Source organism: Populus trichocarpa, chromosome 15, assembly GCF_000002775.5.
Source record: "Populus trichocarpa isolate Nisqually-1 chromosome 15, P.trichocarpa_v4.1, whole genome shotgun sequence".
Lineage (NCBI taxonomy): Eukaryota > Viridiplantae > Streptophyta > Magnoliopsida > Malpighiales > Salicaceae > Populus > Populus trichocarpa.
Window position 1 is genome coordinate 10,706,021 of NC_037299.2, and position 19,391 is coordinate 10,725,411.

The 19,391-nt window shown below is 35.9% G+C and overlaps 2 protein-coding genes across 2 annotated transcripts; both read right to left on the reverse strand.

The window, feature by feature from the left end:
• Positions 1 to 12,329: 12,329 nt before the first annotated feature.
• LOC127904357 (lysM domain receptor-like kinase 3) lies at positions 12,330 to 16,961 on the reverse strand. Its single transcript, XM_052447448.1, has 10 exons — positions 15,582 to 16,961; positions 15,272 to 15,469; positions 14,964 to 15,100; positions 14,790 to 14,879; positions 14,592 to 14,697; positions 14,304 to 14,455; positions 14,048 to 14,145; positions 13,770 to 13,908; positions 13,094 to 13,192; positions 12,330 to 12,726 (listed from the first exon to the last, which is right to left on the reverse strand). The coding sequence occupies exons 1-10, from the start codon at positions 16,249 to 16,251 to the stop codon at positions 12,562 to 12,564; spliced, it is 1,854 nt and encodes a 617-aa protein (XP_052303408.1). The 5' UTR covers positions 16,252 to 16,961; the 3' UTR covers positions 12,330 to 12,561.
• A 943-nt stretch (positions 16,962 to 17,904) lies between these two features.
• Positions 17,905 to 18,399, reverse strand: LOC7453788 (oleosin H2). Its single transcript, XM_002322150.3, has one exon. It carries the CDS (start codon positions 18,397 to 18,399, stop codon positions 17,905 to 17,907), a length of 495 nt encoding a protein of 164 aa, XP_002322186.3.
• Between the last annotated feature and the right edge of the window lie 992 nt (positions 18,400 to 19,391).

Genomic DNA, 19,391 nt, shown 5'->3' on the forward strand with positions numbered 1-19,391 from the left:
GTAGCAGCATAGATTTGTTAGGGTTTATGGACTTGATAAGTTAATGGTTAATCATTTTTGCAATGCATTGCTTTTGTCCATCATCCCTGTTAGGAAAATCCTGCATGCATCCAAGAGACGAGACCGCATCAACATCTCTCTTTCTTACTCTTGTGTACTAACCTGTCAACCTTCAACCTGAAAGAATCATCGCTCCAGCACCTAGGATCCATTTTCTAGCTTCTTTAATTAAATGCTATGCCCGCTATCAATGTTTTTGGTCAGGTGCTTGGAAAATATCAAGCAGTCTATATATTTTCAACTCTCTATTGATTAAAACATTGTTTATACTTTGATTGGATTTACTATAACAAAGAACTTGATACTTTTGATAAGATATATAAACTAATATGAGGATCGATAAATGTTGAGCACATCCATGGTATATATATATATTTTTATCACAGGCTCACTGTTACTCTTACATAAGTAAGAGGGTGAGGTCTCAAGTTTGAGTTTCACTCTTGTCAGTTCAACTCTAATAAAAATGAATCACACTGCCAAAAGATCTTCTAAAGAAAATATTGAACAGAAGCCACTTGCATACAGTATGCATATTTTGAAGGTAATGCAAATTTTGTTCTCAGTCATATTATTAGAACTGGTTTTCTGTGATGTTTTTACCTTGTGAAATGGAGAAACTGGTTTGATTTTTTTCTAGCGCACTATACAGCCATCCTATACTTAAATATTGTTTCATCTGCAATCTTGCTGGCTAGTCATGTGAATAGACCAGTTTGTTGGGAGAAATAGTAAATTGTAGTTGAGATATTTCTTACAATTTGACGCTATTTTTGGCATTAAATGTCTAATATGAGAGTCAACTCTTATTATATTTCATAGTGGCTTTATCTCTGGAATAGTTTTAGCATTGCTATTATGTGAAGTGAAACGATATAATTATTTCAAGTGGAATGAAATTTAGAATGATAGCGTACTTTGTACATTGAATTGACTTTTTGTTTTTTATTCTTTTGCGCACGATGTTTAATAGAAAAATGCATATATTCAAGTCCCATTGCAAGTACTGTACTTGCGAGAAAAGCTGGATTTAAAAAAAAAATAACACAGTTTCAAAAGATTTAAGAGAAAATGACACCATTTTTTTAAAAAATAAGAAAATGGTATAATATATAACTGTTATTCTAAATCGTGTGCGTTAAAAAATCAAGGCAGAATGAGAACTGTAAACTTCATGGATGTTCAAGTGCTAATGGATGGACAGCATGCATGCGAGGGTATAGCAAGAGAATTACGTTCAGCAACTCCACATGATATTGATATTCTCTCATTCAGTGGTCGAATGGAGCTTGACAAACAAGATGATCACTCCCTCTTCGACACAAGCATTCAGGGTGAAGTAGAAGCGTGTCAAATTCTTGAGGACACAAGTTTCCCTATATCTGAGTTGGATACTCCAAGCAATCTTCAAGTGATTGTTGAAGATGGTCCTATAAATTCTGCCTTAATTAGGGGCTTCAATGGAAACAAAACATCACTATTCTCCTGAAACAGGCTTATCTGGCAAAACAAAATCAAGAGACAGCCTTGGGAAGAACAGGGTTAGGGGAAAGGTCGAGGAATTTGTTAAAATCTTCAACCAGGAAGTTCCAGAAAAACCCAACTTTGATCTTAATGACTCACAACATCAAGATTCTAGACGAAAGGAAAGGAGCAAATTCAGGACTGAGGATACCACAAATTAATGAGAAAATGCACTCGAATAAAGTGTACGAGGAAAAACATGCCAAATGCTTCAATCCTGGTACTCGCCTGAAAATGATTTTGCATTTATTTTGTCAGATTTTAGCAACAACAGATACAATTCGATAGTTTTCTGGATGAGAGTTATGTCCATCTCCTAGTGTATCTAGAATATTCAATTATTATTATCATTATTTTGCAATTTTAAGGTGGATGAATGTCTTAGGCAATCTCACAAACAACATCCTGCTACAATGGCTATTACTATTAAAAGTTTTGAACACAATTGCTATTACTATTAAAGATTGTTAATAAAACCCTTATTTTTTAATAGTGGTTGAGTAAAATATATGTTATTTTCTAAATGTTTTTTTCATTTATGTTATTTCTTAACAATATTTATTAAACTATCGATGGAGATTTCCATACCGACATATAATAAAGAATTACTGATAGAATGATATATTTTTTTTATTTGTGATCATGTCAGTAAATTTTATACAAATAAATTGTGAGTATAAATATTGATAGAAAATTCCATTAATAAATCTAAAGGTGAATTAACCCCGACTAACTATTCAAGTTTACTATGGTAACAAACCTTAACAAATAGCAAGGCTTAACTTAGGATTTTTATTTGATAAGTTTGCTTCAAGGTCTAAATCACTATTCATATGATCACTAGGTAGTCAAAAATTCTTGATTAGTCTAAAAATCATGAAAGGATGAGCAAGATCAGGTTTAGGTCAACTTTTACTTAAAATTCTAGAAAGAAAATTCAAAGAAAGAATCTCTTATTGGCTTCAGAAAGATATCAAGTTAGGTTGAACTGTTATCTTTATTTTTAAAAGGGATTTTCACCACTTGATAATTTGAGGAAGATGGAACAGCCGAGGTGAATAAAATAGATATTTGCAACTTCATGAAAACTGAAGTAGTGATGTGATAAATTGTAGTTGAAATTCGAGTTCAAAACATTAATTACTAGCACTAAAAAACTATGAAGTGAAACAAACTTCCACGTTATGAATATCAAGAAGGACTGCTGCATATGCCCGTTTCCTTCGAGGTCTAAAATCATATCTACACGGTTGGGCGTGAAAAGTTTTGTTCATTCGAAACCCTCTTGAAAATCACTCACGGAGGACTCTATATGCCTGATTTTGTTAGTATAAATATATTTAATTTATTGATTAAAAAAATTAATTTTTAATTTTTATTAAATATTTTATTAATAAATATAGTATTTTATTAATGAATCTAGAGTAAAAATAAAATTCTAGGAACATAAATATTTTGCAAAAAAAATTATAAAATTGTTATAATTATGGGATTCCTATTTCATCAAAAAATTGTTCTTAAATATTCATGGTCAATGCTCTATTAAGACTAAATATTAATTAGAGCTATTGAGATTCGTACATATTATGTTCTTTCCTTTATAAAATGTAACAATTGTTCTCATAAGTTAAGGTATAAGGAATATCTAGAACTAATACGTAGGTACTTGTTGGGTGACATGTACACTGAACTAACTCGCATGAGAATTTTATATAAAGAGATCACTTGTATCTATGAAAAGGTTCACATGACAATTGTGTAAGTGATCCTTAGACTTAAGATCACTAAGTTATCTTATATAAGAAGTGCTATGTTTTGATTCTCCTACACGTTATCTTAATCAAGGCTAATAAATTGACAGATATTGAGTATAATATGAATTATATAAAGGTATTTAAGTAATCAAGAGATGATTTATCACCTTAGGTGAATTAGAAAAAATATTTCATATATTTTTAAATAATATTGATAAATTATTGCGCAAGGTGGAATAAGATTTGAAAAAAATTTCAAATTTTATTCAAATAATCAATGACTATGGTGTTGAGAACAAACATGATTTGATAAAATAGACACACTCCATGCTAAAATGTGTAAATCATAATATTTTTTATGAAGGGATAATAATTATACTGAGAAATTGGTTGTTGAAAGGTTAAGTCAAACCAATTATGAATATTCTAATATTTAGGGGATCATAACATGTTGCTAGACATTGTACTTGATTTTTAAATAGAAATCAATCCATTATTAAATTGATAATGAATTAATTTATTTAATCCTATTTTTTTAAGATTGTAATTTATATTTGGGTCAACTTATAAAGGAACCTAATGGATTGCACGCATAAAAATCATTGGTCAGAAATTAAAATGAGATGATTAATCAAGTGTGATTTAATTGTAAATAAGTTTTAAAAATTGAGAACTATGATGTAATTAATATAGAGGATTACAATTCTAGATCTATAAATAATCAAATAAGGACTTGATCGAATACGTTTCTAAAATTAATATAAAATAATATATGTGATATTATTTAAAAGGTAAATTAATATTTTTCTATTTATAGGGTTTTTAGATTTTTTTTAAGAATAGAAAATTATACTTTTTATTTTTTGTGAGTAAAGTATAGTACAAAAATACTTAAAACACAATAAAAAAAACTAGTACTCAAAGGTATATATAACAATCTCTCTTCTAAAAGGAACTAGGAAATTTATATGATTCGTGTATATTATTATTAATTGTCAGATATTTGAATAATATAATTTGAAAATAAATATTCATAATTAAAAAACAAATCTGATATTCAGATATTTTTTGCATAATCCAAAACAATTATTTAAGACTCCTACCAAATTCTATACTTGTTTCGAGAAATCTAACATGGACAAGTACAGGATCAGTACAGATTCTTCCTTGTACTCTCTGGGAGCAAGATTCAAAGACTTCTTAGCAAATAAATGAACGCGATTCCTTGTTATTTATTCCTTGGTCGCTTTCCAAAACTCCAAAGTCAATACGTAGTAGCTGGAGAAGGGCAACTTGTTCCCTTCCTATCTCTTTCCGTTGGCTGCTGATCACTATTTAGTTCCTTTAACCAGCTATTAAAATCAAATTTCAACGCCTGTCGCCCAGCACCCCTTTCACAAGTCCATGCATTAATTCTAACTTCCTTTCGTTTTGTTGGCAGGCACCGTAGATAGAGGACTTTTAATGGGACTCGGCGGAAGTATAAACCTCTAAGTTCCAAACCTTGCTTTTCCTTTGCTACAAAGAGCCATTGGTTTGTGCTTTTGCGCAATCGCCAAGGTCATAGACTGTGGCGTGAAGTAAAAAATTCACACGAATTTCTATATTGCATGTTGATGCATAAACCATGGTGAACACATACGTGATCTCGTGTATACTGTATAGAAAAAAAATATTAATCGGTAATAATACTTGGTCAGTCAATATAATAATGATAGATTGTTCTGTTATAATAAAATAATGATGCATAAATCTTGGTACACATGCCTGTCATGAATAATAATGATAAATCATTCGGCTATGATAAATAGTGATGCGTGAATCTTGACGAACACAAATGGATGGTTAAAGAAAAAAAGTTGATCAACAATAATAATCCATCGATCAATAATGATGACAGATCGTTTGGTTATGATAAGATGTTGCTGCATAACTCCTGGTGGGCATGTGGATGGTCACTTGCATAAAAAATATTGAGTTGATCAGCAATGATAATGGTAGATCGTTCGACTATTAATAGAGTGATGCATAAATCTTGGTGAACACAATCAAATCCGAGTCTGGAGCAGATTTTTACAGAAAAATGTAATGGTATAATATTGAAAATTGCCTTGACTGTGCTGAACTATTCCTGCAAATTATGATTTGGATTCCTAGATAGACAACATGATAACACAGTCAAGATGGTCAAGACCTACAAAATAGCTAGAGTTCATGGGCATGTTCCATGAGAGAGGCCACTTCGGTGCTCAAATCAGTAAGTTTTTGTAATAAAATGACAGTAGATAAGAGCAGTAAAACAAAGAGTATAATAGTACCAGGAGTTTCTCACTTGGAGCTAGCTCAAATGCCTCTAATCGTTTAAATATCAAAGTAGCCTTTGGTAATTTTATGTATTTAAATTACAATAATGTCAATATTGACAAACGCCAGTGTCTGTCAGATAGTTGGATTTGACCACATATACTTTACCATTCTAATCAAACATGATGACTTTGGAATTTACAGGGACTAAGAACCAAGCATACTCGTTATTTTTCACCCACACAAGCCACCGTAAAAGGAACGTCAGCCTCCAAATATCCACTCTCCAAGGGTTTCTTTCTTTGCCTGGTCAATGTATACTCTTGCTTCTCTGACATGCAAAGAGCCACCAGTTGGTGACCAGAAGTACTATATATAATAGGAAAAGGCTCACCAAATGAATCAGCTATTTCTTTCCTGCACAAAGGAAAACTAGGATCATCCCACCGTGTTTCCCATATTTCTTATTCGCCTATCCACAGCCAAGGAAATATGGGAGGCTGTGTCGAAGACCTTCTATGATGGCTCAGACGAAACTCGTCTGTTTGAATTAAATCAGAAATCTTTCTCTATCAAACAAAAGGGTAGACCTGTGTCTATTTATTACAATGAGCTGGTGGCTCTTTTTCAAGAAATTGATCACAGAACCGCCTCTCAAGGAGAGACAGTTGAAGGAGTGGTCCAGCTGCATTCAACAATGCATAGACTTCGTGTTCATATATTTTTGAGTGGCCTTGATTCTGAGTTTGAGCAAGTCCGAGGAGAAATATTACGCAAAGATCCAAAACTGGACTTGGAGAGTACATACGCATGCATAAGGAGGGAGTTTCAACAAAGACAAACCATGGGGAACTATCGAACAACCAGTGAGCACTCCGTGCACTCTGCCAGGTTTACAAACCAACCCCGTCAAGGACCAGCTTCTGGAACAATGAAGAACCGAAATAATTCATCTGCTGGAAAATACACAGGCCTCGTCTGTGGGCATTGTGGTGAATCGGGACACTCAAAACAGAGGTGTTATGAGATCATTGGTTATCCTGAATGGTGGGATTTCTCAAAGAAACCAAGGAAGAAATTTGCAGGAAAAGCCATGATGACCACAACTGAAGCTCAAACTACCGCTGCTGATAAACTGCCTGCTGCTGATAACCTTCCGCCGACTGTTAATGTTGCTCACTCTAGCAGCACTGGTAAGGCAAATACATTCTCTGTAATTACTAAGGATAATAATTGGATAATTGATACAGGTGCATCAGATCACATGGTTAGAGACACTGGTCAGTTACAATCCCTCCACTCTTCCACACATTCTTTTATTTCCACAGCTAACGGAAGTACCTCTCCAACTGTTGGGGAAGGCACTGTCATCTTAACTCAAAATCTCACTTTAAACTCAGTTCTAGTTGTCCCATCCCTTGAACATAATCTGTTGTCAGTTGGCCAAATTACTTCTGCTCTTAATTGTACAGTAACCTTCTGGCCGTTATTCTGTGTGTTTCAGGACATTCTGACCCGGAAGATTCTTGGTTATGGTGTTAAACGTGGCAAACTCTATTATTTAGAACTTGCAGAAAATGGAGGACAGAGATTCGGACAAGCACACCAAACTAGAAGTTCAGATACAGATCGAGCCACAATATGGTTATGGCACCGACGTTTGGGACATCTTTCCTTTGGATATCTTAGAAAATTACAACCGCATCTTTTTAACGTAGTTCATGATTCTAAGTTTCATTGCAATATTTGTGAAATGGCTAAAAGCCATCGTATTACTTATTTACTGAGTTTGAATAAAAGTTCAGAACCTTTTGCCGTTATACATTCTGATGTATGGGGTCCTGCAAAAATATCTACCATATCGAAAGCCCGTTATTTTGTCACATTTATCGATGAATGTACTAGAATGACTTGGATGTCTTTGCTACACAAAAAAAGTGATGTTTTTACAGCTTTTCAGGAATTTCATCGTATGGTGGGTACTCAGTATCAGAAACAGATTCGTAGTTGGCAAACTGATAATGCTATGGAATTCCTGGATACCACTGTTCAGAAGTATCTGCATCACTATGGAATTCGGCATCAAACTTCATGTACTTATACTCCACAACAAAATGGGTTGGTCGAACAAAAAAAAAGGCAAATTTTATAAGTGGTTCGTGCATCTCTCTTTGGCATGCATATGCCACGGTACTACTGGGGAGAAGCTGCAAAGTCTGCTGTGTATCTGATCAATCGAACACCTTCTCGAGTGATAGATTTTCAGACACCTCAACAGCGGATGCAATCCTTATTGTCCACCCCGCACCTTCCAAACCTTGAGCCAAGAGTGTTTGGGTGTACTGCTTATGTTCACATTCCAAAGGTGTTACGAACTAAACTTGATCCATGTGCCACTCGATGTGTTTTTGTTGGATATTCAGACTTACAGAAAGGATACAGATGCTATGATCCTCACACTCAAAAGTTACATGTCACATTGGATGTCTCCTTCTGTGAGACTGAATCATTTTATTCAAAAGAAGGTTCCATCATTTCCTCCCAGGGGGAGCAGTCCAGCAATGAGCATTTGCTACAAGAGAGTGACAGGAACGAATTTGTTGAGTTGGAAAACATAATTGAACAGTTTGGGAGCAGTGGCACTAATGAGAAGTCACGGGGCAGAAGCAGTGAAGAGGAGTCACCAACAAATATAGAATTGCCTTTGTTAACACCATTAACCAACGAATCTTCTCAGAATGTTGAATCCCAGGTACTCCTCCAACCTATATCTGATGAGTCAAATATATTTCCTGATATTTCTTATGCCCAAGATGTTCCTCCTGCTACTGCAGCCCCAAGATGTTCCCAAAGATCAAACAAGGGTGTCCCAAAGAAACAGTATGAACCCGATCATAGAGTCAATATCCAATATCCAATCAACAATTATGTCTCTAACCAAAGGTTGTCTGAATCATATGCACTTACTGTTAATCAATTATCCAATATATCCATCCCTAGTAATGTGCAGGAAGCTTTGACAGATCCAACTTGGGCCAATGCAGTAAATGAAGAAATGCAAGCTCTACAAAAGAACTCAACTTGGGAACTTGTCTCCCTACCTGAAGGAAAGAAGACAATTGGGTGTCGATGGGTGTTCACTGTGAAACTTAAAACTGATGGCAGCATTGACAGGTATAAAGCCCGGTTGGTTGCAAAGGGGTATACACAAAAATACAGCGTGGATTATACTGGACTTTTGCACCGGTTGCCAAGCTTGACACAATCCGTATTCTCATATCTATAGCAGCCAGTCGGGAGTGGCCTTTGAAACAGTTTGATGTGAAAATGCGTTTCTCAATGGGGACTTAGAAGAAGAAGTGTATATGGACTTGCCACCGGGTGTGCAGTGCAAGTCTGAAACTAGGAGCAAAGTCTGTCGTTTGAAGAAATCTCTGTATGGGCTGAAACAGTCCCCTAGAGCTTGGTTTGGGCGGTTCTCATCTGCAATGACAGCATTCAATTATAAACAGAGTAATGCAGACCATACTCTGTTTATAAAGCACCAAAATGGGAAGGTAACAGCCCTTATTGTTTACGTGGATGACATGGTGTTAACAGGTGATGATCCAGAGGAGATGCAGCTGTTACAGGAACATTTAGCTGCTGCATTCGAAATGAAGAGCCTGGGGCAACTCAGATACTTCTTAGGCATTGAAGTCGCCAGATCAGCTCACAGGATTTCCATGTCACAACGCAAATATGTGCTTGATCTGCTGGCAGAGACCGACATGCTTGCTTGCAAACCAGCATCAACCCCTATGGACATCAATCACAAGCTTGGTATATTTCCCAATCAGGTTCCAACAGACATGGGACGCTATCAACGGTTGGTTGGTCGACTGATTTATTTATCCCATACAAGACCGGACATCGCCTATGCCGTCAGTGTCGTAAGTCAATTTATGCATGCACCCAGCGAAGAACATTTGCAGGCAGTGAATAGAATTTTACGATACTTGAAGGGTACTCCAGGCAAAGGTTTGTTATTCTCAAAACATGGGGTCTCTAGCATTGAGGGATATACCGATGCTGATTGGGCTGGGGATCAAACAACCAGAAAATCTACATCAGGCTACTTCACTTTTGTTAACGGAAATCTGGTTACATGGCGTAGTAAGAAGCAAAAAGTGGTGGCCCGGTCGAGTGCGGAGGCAGAATTTCGAGGTATGGCTCATGGTGTATGTGAATTATTATGGATTCAGAGGGTCCTGACAGAATTAGGGATTCACTATACAGACCCAATGACTTTACACTGTGATAATAAGGTGGTCATTTCCATTGCGCATAATCTTGTTCAACATGACCGCACGAAGCATGTTGAAATTGATCGTCACTTCATCAAAGAAAAATTAGATCAGAAACTCATACAATTTCCCTTTGTCCAGTCAGCATATCAGTTAGCCAATATTTTTACCAAGGCCGTTTCAGGGCCGACATTTCAGAGAGTAATTACCAAGTTGGGCATGACTGATATCTATGCTCCAACTTGAGGGGGAGTGTTGACATGATTAGTTGCGATTCGGTAATCTGATTAATTATAGGAACTAGATTAAATATTATTTTGTAATCTGATTACTGCCTATTCAGATCAAATCTCGTATAGGCAGTAATTATGTGAATCTGATCAATTATAGGAGTCATATCAAATCTTGTACAAAATTACTACACTTTCTTAGAATAGGATTGTTACCTATTCAGAGCTCTGCCTATTCAGGACATTGCCTATTTAGAGCTCTGCCTATATATTTCCTCCTACTAGAAGAAGAAAACTAATGAAAAATTCAGCTAGTAGACACCATTGTTTTTTACATACAGCAATTTCAAGATGGAAGCATAAGTCCGAACCTTGACCATAATACTTGCACAACAGGTCTTTCGCCTACGCTATGCCGTGTATCATATTATTCTTTTAAATTGTAAAAACAAATATATAGATATTATTAACGTATTTTTAACAAGATTATTGTATAAAAATGCAAATAGTTTTTTCTTACACAGCCTAGTACTAAACCAACTCGTTATTGTAAGACGAAACAAGAAAATAAATAATTTAAAAAAAAAATAAAAAAACTAGAGTCAATCTGGGTTAAACTGATGAACCTGTGACCCGAGTAATGAGACTGAAATAACTTAATAGAAAGTAAATAAAAAAAATCACAACTTAATTCCCAACCAACTAAATGTTGAAGGCCAAGATTGAAAAGATAACAACTATTTTCTTTAAAAAAAAACCCAAAAAAAGAGAGAGGAGAAGAAAAAGTAATTTTATGAGATCATAATAACCCTGTAAAAAATAAATCAAAATAAATTATGAATGTCAATTATTAACAAACATAAAGTTAAAGGACAAAATTAAAGAAAAATAAAATTAAAACAAATAAAAAAAATAATTCGAGCCAACCCGGTTAGTTCTTCAAGTCTCAACCTGGTAAATGTTATAATCAATGGTTAGACACTAATTTCATCATTAATTTACTGGTAAAAAAACAAAATCTGGAAAGAAGAGAGTTGCAAACCTGATTTATTTATAAGATAAAAGACGAGTTTTCCAAAATGCAACCCAGTGCTTTGAAAAAAGCACTTTGCAGCAAACAACGAGGCCATGATCTTTCATGACTTTAGGATTTATTTAATATTTATGAGTCTATTATTTTTGCTGATGAGCTCAAGTTGAAAGGTTAAATAATTGATGACAGCAGGGATCAACCGGCTCAAGGTGTTGTGATGATGTATCCTGTATGTTAGGTTAAAAGCTTCCTAGCTCTTAACCAATGAAAGAAGGCATAAATTAAGGATAGATACTTGGCATATCAAGATTTCTTTCTTTACTTTACGACACCAAATCCATATTTTCAATTTTTTTTTAAGGCCCGGGTAGAAACAACTGATTTGAGCTGAAATCTGAGCCCAAATGCTAGGCGTGTCCAGTAATTCTAATGGGCTCAGGCGCCAACCCGAACCTAAGTGTTGGGCACGCCTAGTACCTCTGACAGGCTCGGCGCCAACCTGAGCCCAGGTGCTGGGCATGCCCACACCTTTCATTAGGCTTAGGTGCTTGGTGTCTCCAACACTTCTTTGTAGGCTCGGTGCACCATCCAATCTCAACCCTCAAAAGATATGTCTTAATCTCTTTTTAAACCGAACACGTGTTTTTTTTTCCTTTCCTCATTAATGATTATGTAAAAGATATTCTTCTCCATTAATACTCATTACTACTTGTGTGATAGATATTCTTTCCCATTGATACTTATGTAAAAGATATTGTCTCTCATAAAAGTTGTCATGATGAAATTACTCTCTAACTCCTTCACTCAAGAAAAAAAACAAGGTCCAAGGGCTATAAATACCTCTTGAATTACCAGGTAAAAGATAATTTTTTTTACATTAAAAAGATACAGATTGAATACAAGAATAACTAAAATCTTAAAATTTAAAGCTTTTTAAATATATTTATCACTAATTTTCTCCACTAAATTGCTAATTTTACCATTAGAGAGTTCTCAAACATTCTAAAATAGATTTTTTTACAGGTATTCAAAATCATTCATAAAGAAAATTTACTTTAATATAAAAAAAAAAACTATTTATAAACACTTAAACAATTTATAATTTAACCACCAAAAAACCAAATCCTATTAATCCTCCTAATTTTAACACCTCATCGATACTTATTTCAGAATAGAAGGTTGAAGACCAATAAAATTTAGTGTAATCGATTGAAGGAATGCCGCCTGACTCCTCGTATATATGATGCACGTATATTTGAATCCTAGTTATAGAACGAGCATGTTTTGATTACAATTGCAGCTTGTGCTTTGATTGTTACTATGAATTTTGAAGTGAGGAACTTGTCAACCATCTCCATGAAGAAACTGATTCATCTTCCATCGAATAACCTGGTGAAAACTTGACTGCTTCCTCCAAGTGAAGCTTCCCACTCAATTGAGGACATCAAGATTTTACAAAGTTTCTGGACAATTTCTCGCATCTCCGGTCGATTTGTCGGGTCTTCATTCATACAATGTGTAGATAGTTCTGCCATCTGCAATATGAGGGTAAGAGGAGGTGTGATACACATATAGATATTGTAAGACATGAAGCTTAATGCAATCGGATTGGCCATGTGGACTTGTCAGCAATGCTCGCACAATTGACTGTATATGCATGGATTTTGTAGAGAGGGGATGCCTATGCCCTTCCATTCGGTAATAGATGAGATCATTTAGCTTCGAAGAATGTATTTTGCTCTGTTTCTGCCTAGGGCTAGGTTCAAGCACAGAGTTGCCTTTTTGAGTTTTGGTCCATCTTTGATCTTTCTCTAGAATTTCTGGTTGTTACTTGTCTGACCTCTTGGCTTCAATGTGAACATAAAATGTAAAGTGGATTGATAATCTTGCAATTACACTGACCTTGTAAACTTCATCCATTGGGTAGCTTCCTTTCATGTTTTCATCTATATTAGCCTCCAAAGCTGTCTCCGGGTCTTGATCTCGGAATATTGCTGTCATCTGATCCAATTTAACAGAAGATATTAAAACAAAAAGGGTTAGATGGCTCATCCATGAAATGTCAAGTAAATATGAGATTGAAGAGGGGGTTTTGGGATGTTGTTGGGGAGGAATAAGCTGAACAACATGAGAATATGCAGAAGAAAAAAGGCTTGTACGCCTCTACATGCAAATGTTCAGACATCGAACACTCCTTGAGTTTCGATCAAATTATTCATAGCAGATGTAACAAGGCATACACTCCATTGTATTGAACCTTGCCGCCTCAGAATTTGTTACATAGCTTGGATACAATCAGGGGATTGATTAAAAGATAAGAGACCTGACTTAATGTAACACAAAACAGATAAAAACAAAAAAACCAAAAGAAGGCAAAACAGCTCATTGGGGATAAACTTGTCTGTAAAATATTTATGAATTGGATATAAAAAAATTGATCTGGATGCACTAGGCTACAGATAGTAATGACTGGAGATTGATGTGGTGAGTTTTCTAGTTAAATAAGGATTTGTAATCTAAGCAGTCAGTGGGAACTAGTAGACCACACAACAACTATGTTATTGAAATCTGAACTTACAACTGCTACCAGTACTTTCATCTTGTTCGGTTGCCCGTTGTCGCGTGCGAGCGCTCGCTGACCAGTTATTAGCTCTGCCAGGACCACTCCGAAAGAAAACACATCAGTTTTTGATGTCATCTGTAGTTCACGAACAGATCTAGCAGAAAATAATCAGATTGGAACATTACAGTTAACAACCATACAATGGAAAAAAGCATCTTTTGTTTTTTTAAGTGTTGGAATGCAGTGAACAAGAATGAGGCACAAATCTAAGGAGTTATGAGCTCAGGACTTACTCAGGTGCAATGTAACCTGGCGTGCCTACCAGCCGTGTTGCTACTGCATCTTCTTCATTTGATCTTTCTACCAATCTTGCCAGTCCAAAATCTGCAACCTGTGGTAAGAGCATTAGCTAGTACAGTAAGGTGAAGCTAGGAACGGTTTTATGCAACTGCATACATATGCCTAACAACGAGCGAAGCAAATATGTAACAGAACCAATTAACGACAAACATATATTCACACCCTCAAAATGAAAATGGTAGCAAGTACCTTTGCTCCGAGTCCCTTATCAAGTAGAATGTTACTTGTCTTTATATCACGGTGAATATATCGCGCTTTTGTGTGATCATGAATATATTCAATTCCTCGTGCAGCGTCTAGTGCTATTTGTGCTCTTGCAAGCCATGAAAGGGGCGAGTGACCTGATACCATTTAGTGTCAGAACCTTGTAGAAGCAATATGCTGCATGATTTTAGCTTTACCATTCTTTCTAAAGACAGCTTCACTCTCTAATCGGTTCTCATGAGCTTACTGTTAAAGCGTTTATCACACTAATACCTTTTAGCAAAGGGTCATGAAGGTGATCATTGAGTGATCCATTCTGAATATACTCGTATACTAAATAGAGGTGATTATCCCCTGTTGCATATCCCAGCAGCTCCACCTAAGGAATAACATTTTGTTCATTAAAACTATCACATAATCCTTTGTTTTTTAGGGTGTTCTGTACCCTTTTTCTGGAAAAGAAATCCTTACCACATTAATATGATGTATCTTGCACAACACTTTTAGCTCTGAGTAGAATTCCTTTGATCTGGAAGACTTCATTTTCTTAATTGCAACTTCCTGTACTTCGATTTAGCAACAAGGTTTTGTTACTTGATTTAAATTTGTTCAAACTATCAACATGTAGGGGAAATCATATCATACCCTTTCTTTCAGAGTACCAATGTACACAATCCCATATCCTCCCGCTCCAATTTTCCTGCTTTCGTCGAATTGACTTGTGGCCTCATCTATCTCCTTCAAACTATATACAATTGGTCTTTCGGATTCAAAGGTTGCATCTACACCAAGAAATTTAGTTTCACATGAGCAATCGCAATGGAAAGTTACACCTTTCGACTAATTGAGTTAATTTCTATAAGATACTTCCTCAAATTCAGTTATTTTTTTATAGATTTGTCTTGAAGCCAGATTGCTCTGTAGTTGCTTCAGAGTCACGTTAGGAGACTGACCTTCTATGTACTTTTCACGAAAGTGAGTCCTTAAGGAAGTCCTCGTGGGACTTTGGGCTTTGTTGACAACTTCTGGGTCTTCTTTTCTGTTTTTATGGTTTCTGTTTCTTCTGTGGAGGAACAACAGCAATGAACAAACTGAAAATAAAGTCACAGCTGACAGTGTACCAAGGATTATTGCCAAATTGTGTTGCTTTCCTGGTTTGAACAAGAAGAAGCCAAGAAGTTACCTATCATTTAAAGATTATTTTTTCCATACAACTAGAACATTTAGATTCTGCAAGAAGAATTTGAAGGGTTAATTGCTGACCTTGTTTTGGTGCTTGAATTCCATTCTTCTCTCTGGGAACGAATAAAACCCATCCGACATCAATCAAGTTTGGATTTCGAGTAAATCTTTCATTTAGATTCTCAATCCCAGTCAGTTCTGCAGATAAAAGTTCTGCAATCCCTGTTAGGGTATCATTTTCCTGAACTGTATATGTCACAATCTCTTTAGCCTCTACTTCTAAGCATCCACATACAAGATGCACACTAATCATATCTCCAGCAATAAATAGCCGTTCCACTCCTGGAACCTCCCAAGCTTGCCCACTATAGAGAACCCATGTAACATTGGTAAATATGTCACCAGATTGTACACTATAGAAGGTATCGTAGAAGTAGCCTTGAGTGCCATTCACATCCTTGCAAGTGCATGGAACTGATACAAGATAGTCTTGTTTGAGGCCATGAGTAATGGGCTCAACATTGGATGATTTCACTGAGTAGAAAGAAGCTATTTGCTCAATGGAAAGGCCTTCGGAGATGTGATATAGATAGGAATCACAATTCTGAACCTGGTCAGAGCAACTAAAGGGGTACATGGTGCTGCTTGACTCGATGAAGACATTGGAGGAGAGAACATGAGTAAGGATAATTGCTAAGAAATAAAGGTGGTGGAGATGGAATTGGCGGTTGTTTTGGGCAGCCATCTTCATGACAGAAAATGAATAGCAGGATCACATAATAAACATATATCTTGCACCCCTTTATTATATTTCTGGTGGCCTCCTGATAAGGGATCATCAGCTCATCACCTTACCAACAAATATGCCATTTTTGAACGCAACAAAGTTGCAACTCAAAAGTCATTGACTTGGCTCATTTCTCCTCTTGTATGACCTAAGCAGAATTCGAAAGTTTACCAATTCTGGCTAGCATGCTTTGTCTCCATGTATATGGAACCACATTAGTGGATTATATGTTAATTATTAGTAATTGAAATTGTTGGTGACTTCATTCCTTTCCATGTGTTGTACTTACAAGCATAAGCATTTTTATGAAGACTTTTTCGTGGTGAGGTCATCGTTCATACCTGTTATTCGAAGGGATTAAGCTACAAGTTGTCGCTTTCAGCAAGAAGTTACAGTATTTGTATCATTCCGCAGGTGAACTATTTGGCTGGTCAACAGTAAAATTAAGCATGACCTTTTGCCATCAAGCGACGTCTTCGACCTACCCTTTGAAGTAAACGATGATGTGTAGCAGTACAATTCTGAGAAGTTTCTGGTTGCTGTTTCACACAAGACATGATAATCCCAGATGAGTGTTCATGATCCGTCAAGCTCCAAGAAATTGTTTTATCTTGAAGAATCAACTTCTTTGCATGACGGATCCTGAGCAAAAACCTTCTATTTCGGAGTTGAAAATTACAATAATATCCACTTTGTCGGAGGTGAAAAAAAGAAGAAAAGAAAGTCAAGCTCTGTTGAAAATTGTGTGTGATAATTGAAAGGACATTTCACCAAACAAGGCACTATAGGAAATACACACAGCATTATTTAGAGTTTAGTGGTTCGGTAATCATTGCGCAACCATACGACGACAGCAAAAAGGAGGTGGCCGGCAGCAAATACTTCCAGCCAACATTGAGTCATGGTCTGGCTCAACAGGCCTATTAGCCCGTGAAAGCTAGCTTCTTTTGAGCTTTGTCAATTAATTATACCAAGTCAACTTTTAAATATTTCTTGTAAAAAAAACACTCAACTCAAATTAAATTTCGGATCAATTTGTTAAGTCATGTTTATTAACTATGCTTTTTGCCACCAATGATAAGATGCAAAAGATCATTTAAGACACTTCATATTTAGAGAATTAAATCTTTTTATATATATAATTGAATGGAAAAAAAGAAAAAAGAAAAAGAAAAACCAACCTTGAAGGATAGTCCTTTCTTATTACATTCGTAGAAAAGTTATTACTAGAACTCGAAAGGAGCAAGACATACAACTGCTTGGGAAAATATACTAAATCCTTCTTCATGATGTAAGAATGGAGAATAGAGAAAACTTGTTGTCTCTAAGACTTGACCACCATGTCTTCATTTACTAATGAGATAAATAACTTTAGCAATTAATTACACATTTTGTTACTTATTTCTGGTTTAACATTTTGCTTTCTAACAAAAAAAAAAAAAAACTTATCCAACATCACTTTCTCAAGGTATTAATGCTCATTTTACTTGGACTAGTTTTCTGCAGTATTGTTTTTTTAATATCTAACAGATTCTTTTGAATTATTTATAAAGAAATAAGCTTCAGTAGGCCTCAAAGCCCAATATATCAATCATGTCACAATCTTGAAAACCCTTTTTATGTCTTCCCACCCTCTTGACCACCCTTTGTCACCTCTCGGGCCTTGCTCTGAACAATCTGGCCCGTCTCCCTAGCTTTCTGGCCCACTTGTCCTGCCGTTTCCCGTGTCCTCCGTTTCGCTTGATCCAATTTCTGTGGCAAGGGACCTCTGATCAAGCTTCGAATATAGCTGGCCATCCATGAGAGCGATGAGAGTGCGGTGACCCCAAAAGCACCAGACGTTAAGAATCCAAGCACGCCCAGCCCTATGACAAGAGCTGCAGGGACCAAAGCTGGGCTAAAAATAACAAAAAGTGGCGTTGCCACAGCTAGCCCAATAAGTGTCCCTACAAGAGTGAGACCTGCAAGGAAGAGAAGGGTGCCACCAACAGGCAACAAGGTCACAACAGCTAAAACCTGGGAAGTTGAAGCACCCTTTCCAGGGAGGAATATGCCCGCTGTGCCTTGACCACCAGGTCTCAGCTGTTGCTGTTGTTGGCGAAAGTCAGCCATGGAGAGGCTGCTGGGACTAGCTAAAGATCAGCTTGTAGATTATTGCAGAGATGGAGATGGCATGCAAAAACGGAGAGCACAGAACGAGCGTTATATTTTTGGAGACGGGGGAAAGGACACGTGGTATAATGGGGTGACACATGATTGGTAAGTGGGATGTACAAGCTTGCAGTTGCATGGTGAGTGTGTCTTTCGTAGTACGTGTTTGCAGAGTCAGCGTGGTGTTGTGTTCTGTAATAAATGGAATGGAATGGGGCTCATACAAGCAAGCAGTCCCAAAGCTTGGAGCTTCGCGTTGTTGGGCTATTTTGCTTGGGGGCCTGATTAAAACAGTGGGTTGATTTATTACCCAAAAGACCAATAGAAGTTGGAAATTATTCATTTATGGCTGAATTTTCCATGATTGGTGAATGATTTCATCGAAATTGATATACAGTCTGTAAATTCTTAGTAAAGAAATGAACTAGTAGGGCGACAATTTTGTTATGTTGACGATGGAAATTGACATGATACGAATATTAACTTAGGTTTGGTAATAATAATTAATGACATGATCGATGATTTATTATTTGTTTAGATTAATTTACAATTAATATGGTTAAATATATTGTTAGCAATATTAATTATCATAAACTAAAAGTGGAAGTTCCAAAAACATCTACCTCCATTGTACGACAATACAAATCCTAAAATATGAAAAAGTAATTGATAATTATTTATCTAGTCTATCCAATATCTTATATAATCTACATAATTAATGGAGAAATCACAGGGTTTTTTTGTTAGACAAGAGACTCTTGTTTTTCTGTGAAATTTCTCACTTTGAAGCCTTTTTTTCCCCATAAATAAAGGGATTATAACTACATCTTGCTATCACCATGCAATCTCAAAAGAAAAAATAATTGACATGGAGAATTTAATTATTTAACTATTAAATGGGCAATGGCCCATCAAATAACATTTTAATTTAAAAATTAAAACATAACTAATAT

Excerpts from the sequence above, each read along its gene's own strand:
- LOC7453788 (XM_002322150.3), bottom strand. The coding sequence starts at position 18,399 with ATGGCTGACTTTCGCCAACAACAGCAACAGCTGAGACCTGGTGGTCAA.
- LOC127904357 (XM_052447448.1), bottom strand. The coding sequence starts at position 16,251 with ATGAAGATGGCTGCCCAAAACAACCGCCAATTCCATCTCCACCACCTT. Across the intron at positions 14,146-14,303 it reads ATAAGGGACTCGGAGCAAAG|GTTGCAGATTTTGGACTGGC; the intron begins GTACTTGCTACC and ends CTCTTACCACAG. Across the intron at positions 13,193-13,769 it reads TGAAAGTACTGGTAGCAGTT|ATGACAGCAATATTCCGAGA; the intron begins GTAAGTTCAGAT and ends AAATTGGATCAG.